General features: G+C 57.9%; 1 protein-coding gene across 1 annotated transcript; it reads left to right on the top strand.

The window, feature by feature from the left end:
• Positions 1-3,493: 3,493 nt before the first annotated feature.
• Positions 3,494-4,388, top strand: MYPOP (Myb-related transcription factor, partner of profilin). The gene has a single exon (XM_015410489.1). It carries the CDS (start codon positions 3,494-3,496, stop codon positions 4,160-4,162), a length of 669 nt encoding a protein of 222 aa, XP_015265975.1. The 3' UTR covers positions 4,163-4,388.
• The last annotated feature ends 780 nt before the right edge of the window (positions 4,389-5,168 follow it).

Here is a 5,168-nt window from a genome sequence, read left to right as displayed (position 1 = left end):
AAAAATTCTAATTCGTGAGCTCCTGGCATCAAGAGTGTGAGCGAGCGATTTTGGCTGCCGCATAAAGTAGATTGCTCTGGAGCCCTCCTTCCTGAGCTAAGACAAAAGATCGGAAGCTGGAGGCTAAAAAACTGTGAGCTGGCTCACACTAACTCAGCTTAGAGGGAACACTGATTGTGACCCCATGTGGGCGCCGCGGGAAATGACATATCGGCCAGGGGTCGGTTTCTAAACCAAACGGGGTGGGGGGCTGGGGATCCGGCAGGGCTTAACCTGGAACAAGGTGAAGCAGTTAAGGTGGCGCCATGTGCTGAGCATGCACATGGTGTCTCTGAGCATGCGCATGGTGCCTTTCCCAGCTAGGTCCCCTATAGGAGGTGATTAAGGGACGGTGGGAGGGGGACAGGCCGGTCTGAGACCCCAGGGCTAGTTTCAAAAACAGCCCTTGACGGGTCTCTGCTGCCTTTTTGGAATGAATCCAAGGGGCTGCCTCCACGAATGGAGAGAATTATTGGTGCCAGGCGGTGTACAAACCCCCGGGGATGTCATTTGAAACTGGGGAGAGAGGTCTCTTTAAAATGTTTTTTGTTTTTAGCTGGTAGAAACTCCTGCAATGTTGCATTGTGCAGACGGTCGCTGGGGTCCCTCCCGGTTCTGTTTCTGTGTCCCACCCGGTTTGTATAGATTTGTGTGGGCTGGATTGGCATCCTTGCTTTCTTTACAATCAAAGAGGTGCCAGGGCTCAGGACAGCCCGGAAGCTGCGTCCTCTTCTCCTGGAAGTCCATCCCCTAATTCCAGATGTGCGAGTGGGTTGCTGCTGTTCCCCTGGTAAAGGGCGCTTTGCTCATTCACAGAGGCATTCAGTCACTCCGAGAGTGACATTCAAGGGCTGATTTCTGCCTGCACCAGCCATCTGCACCCCTCATCTAGGCCCAAACAAACTGCAGAGGACTAATGCGAGCATTGTGAAAAAGCAGACGGGAGGGGGCAGAGAAGGGTTGGCACCCATTCTGCCATTCAGGGGGGGTGGGCAGCGTTCCCTCTAAGCTGAGTTGGTGTGAGCTAGCTCACAGTTTTTTAGCCTCCGGCTCACAGATTTTTGTCTTCGCTCAGGAAGGAGGGCTCCAGAGCAAACTAATTTATGCAGTAGCCCAATCGCTCGCTCACAGCTTTAATGCCAGTAGCTCACAAAGGCTCCATAGCTTAGAGGGAGCATTGGTGGTGGGCAGTGTTCTCTCTAAGCTGAGTTAGTGTGAGCCGGCTCACAGTTTTTTAGCCTCCGGCTCACGGATTTGTCTCAGCTCAGGAAGGAGGGCCCCAGAGCACACTAATTTACGCAGCAGCCAAATCGCTCGCTCACAACTTTAATGCCAGTAGCTCATGAAGCAGAATTTTTGCTCACAAAGGCTCCATAGCTTAGAGGGAGCATTGGTGGCGGGCAATGTTCCCTCTAAGCTGTGGAGTCTTGTGAGCAAAAATTCTCCTTTGTGAGCTACTGGCGTTAAAGTTGTGAGCAAGCAATTTGGCTACTGCATAAATTAGTTTGCCCTGGAGCCATCGTTCCTGAGCTAAGGCAAAAATGTGTGAGCCAGAGGCTAAAAAACTGTGAGCTAGCTCACACTAACTCAGCTTAGAGGGAACACTGGTGGCGGGTGAAGGAAAGATGTCCTGCTCAGCTATTGCCCTCACTTGGATCCTCCTTCAGACAAGGGGGGACGGACTGCTTTTGCGACTGTAATTCTTTCCACCTCTGTAAAAACCTTGCCCCGGGGCTCAAGGTGAGCAGAAAGGCCAAGACTGCCAGCAAGCGGGGGGGGGGGTAATGCCAGTAGCTCATGAAGCAGAATTTTTGCTCACAAAGGCCAAGACTGCCAGCAAGCGAGCTGCTTTTAGATCTCATTTCATGCCTAAGAGAAGCTGGATCATTAAGTGCCCCCCCCCCGTACTCCCTAGTCAGCCTAATTCTGGGCCACATGGGGGGTAGAAAGAGGACACAGCCGAAAGGGACTTACAAACACCTGCCAACCTCGTCCCCTCCACTGTTACGTAGTTTAATTTGGTCTGCCAGCACTTGACTGTTGGCGTCTGTTTTTCAGAGCTAGCTCAGAGCACAGGTCTGTCGATGGCGGAATAGAACCCCCATGATCAGAGGCAGCATACCTCGGAATGCTGGCTGCCGGAAGGGCGGCAACGAGGGGGAAGGTTACGCGTGAAGCTGCCTTCTACTGAATCCGACCCTCGGTCCATCAAAGTCAGTATTGTCTACTTGGATTAGCAGCGGCTGTCCAGGGTCCCAGGCAGAGAGGTCTTTCACACCCCCTCCTGCCTGGTCCTTTTAACTGGAGATGCCGGGGACTGAACCTGGGACCTTCTGCATGCCAAGCAGAGGCTCTTCCACTGAGCCACAGCCCCACTTCATGGCTCTCCAGGGTCTCAGGTGGAGGTCTTTCCCATCCCCTCCTGCCTGGTCCTTTTAACTGGAGATGCCGGGGACTGAACCTGGGACCTTCTGCATGCCAAGCAGAGGCTCTTCCACTGAGCCACAGCCCCACTTCATGGCTCTCCAGGGTCTCAGGTGGAGGTCTTTCCCATCCCCTCCTGCCTGGTCCTTTTAACTGGAGATGCCGGGGACTGAACCTGGGACCTTCTGCATGCCAAGCAGAGGCTCTTCCACTGAGCCACAGCCCCACTTCATGGCTCTCCAGGGTCTCAGGTGGAGGTCTTTCCCATCACCTCCTGCCTGGCCCTTTTAACTGGAGATGCTGGGGATTGAACCCGGGACCCTTCTGCATGCCAAGCAGATGCTCTGCCACTGAGCCACGGTCCCTCTCTAGTGCTCAGCTTTGGCCTTTGCGGCCTGCTTGTGGCCATTTGTTTAGCCACCGTGAGCAACACGATGCCGGACTGATCGGACCTTTGGTCCGATCCCACTCGCAGTCTGAAGCATTCCGGTCCAGGAAGGGCTATGCCGTGTATTTCTGCACACTTGTGCCAGCTCTTCGAGCGAGGACTGACGGGTCCGAAATGCAAACTGTGAATTTTGCCCGTCTGCCATCTGAAGTGGTACAGTCCCCAAAGGGCTCTTCCTAGGGTTGCCACCTCTGGTTTGGGAAATACCTGGAGATTTGGTGGGGTGGAGCCTGAAGAGGGCGGGGCTTAGGGAGGGGAGGGATTTCGGTGTAGTGAAACGCGCTACAGTCCGCCTTCCAAAGGGGCTGTTTCCTCCAAGCGAACTGATCTCTGGTCGCCTGGAGGTCGGCTGTGATAGCGGGGGGATCTCCAGCCGCCACCTGGAGGTTGGCACCCCCTAGCTTTACCGCCTGCCACTTCTGGGCCTTTAAAGCAGCCCAGAGGGTGAAAACTGGGGAAATGGGCCAGTGGGAGCGAGGTGGTTCATACCATCAGGGCAAAAGGGGAGGGGGGTGTTACTCCTCTTCCGAGGGAGGACTCTGGGTTCCAGCACTCTCAATCTTCTCCCCCCCCCCCACAGATATGCTAGCTCGGGGCAACTCCTCCTGTAGCCCGGAGACTTCCGCTCGGGCTCCCTGCTGTACTGTGGATAGTGGGTTGCTGCGGCCCAAGGAACGCGACTCGCCGGCGCCCCCTCCGGGCCAGCCCTCCTCTCTGCACATGGTCCGGCTGGCGCCTTCCCCGGCCGGCGTGGGCTGCCGGCCGCACCCCGGACACTCCCCTGCCGAGCCGCTGGCCGCTCCGTGCCCCTCGACCTCGCCCCCCCTGCGGCGCCGGCGCACCCGCCTGGACGTGCCCCTCGAGCCCTCCCTGGAATTCCTGCAGGCCCAGCGGGAGACGGCCGAAGCCATCCGCCAGCTGACTCACACCCTGCGGCAAGGCCTGGAGAGGCTCACCGATATCGGGGCCGCCGTCCTGCCACTCCTTCCGGTCCGGGCAGACGCCCTCACGCACCAGCAGGGGGCGACCTCGACCCAGGTGCCGGCCCCTTCCACGGAGACCCCGACCGACGGGGACGCCTTCGCCGCCAAGGTGGAGCCGTCGCCGGGGCCGGACGAGGAAAGGCCTCCGCCAGAGGACGGCAGGCCCGCGGCTGAAACCAGGCCGCCCCCGAGCCAAGCGGCGGCGCCCCAGAAACGGAGGAAAGGGGTCCCTACTCAGAAACGCAGGGGCCGCTGGAAGAATCTGTGAGGGGGGCTCGGAAGGACCTGCTGCTGTTGCTTCCCCCTACAGGCGAAAAAGGGGATAACGCACATCCTGTGGAGGTGGGGTCTTCATGGCGCCCCTCTGTCCCCCCCCCCCGAAAACATTCCACACACCCCACAAATAATGCAAGATTGCTCCCTTCACCATGCACCGTCCTGCCGCCACCTTCAGTTACCGCTGCTAAGGGGTTTGGTTGCATCCACAGCTTGCGTCCCACAAAACAAGATACGGGCCGTTTTGGCCGCCCACGCCACCCTGGTTTTGGCTGGCAAAGCCTGGCTGGTTTAACCGAGCTGCTGGCGGGGCTTCACCTTGGGCCGGTGTCACCGTTTGCGCGGGCCAGGGTTCGACCAAGGACTGATGGCCAGCCACCGAAATTGGAGACGGGGACGCAATGCAGATGGGCAGACCCCTCTTCCGGCCTCCTTTGAACCCGAGGCGGCGAGGCAGGCGTGAGAGAGTCTGGCTGGCTTCCGGCTCCAAAGACACCCCTTGCCCCCCTCCTCCACGCTCCCCCAACCCGATCCAGTGCCTGAAAACCAGATGCGGAGGGGCCGATTGGGTCTCGAGGACTAGTGCCCGTAGACCGTCCCTGCCTGCCTCTTCAGATGACAAGAGAAGGCAGCAGTGTTCCCTCTAAGCTGAGTTAGTGCGAGCCAGCTCACCGTTTTTTAAGCCCCCGGCCCACACATTTCCGCCTCCGCTCGGGGAGGAGGGCTCCAGAGCAGACTCATTGATGCGGTAGCCAAATGGCTCGCTCACCACTTGAACGCCAGTCGCTCACAGAGTAGCGTTTTTGCTCACACGACTCCACAGCTTAGAGGGAGCATCAGAAGGCGTCCGGGTGACGACGCCCTCTCCTCCACCAAGCCCCGTTCCGATGGAAACTTAATAAAACTATTTTTTCATACTAGCTCTCTTTGCATTCATGGGATCGTGTTTGGAAAGCTGTGCTGGCAGCGCGGAGAGGAGAGAGAGGGGCTAAGCTTTT

This window comes from Gekko japonicus, unplaced genomic scaffold (genome assembly GCF_001447785.1).
Source record: "Gekko japonicus isolate JY-2015 unplaced genomic scaffold, Gekko_japonicus_V1.1 scaffold2354, whole genome shotgun sequence".
NCBI lineage: Eukaryota > Metazoa > Chordata > Lepidosauria > Squamata > Gekkonidae > Gekko > Gekko japonicus.
This window is presented reverse-complemented; position numbering and strand designations above follow the sequence as displayed.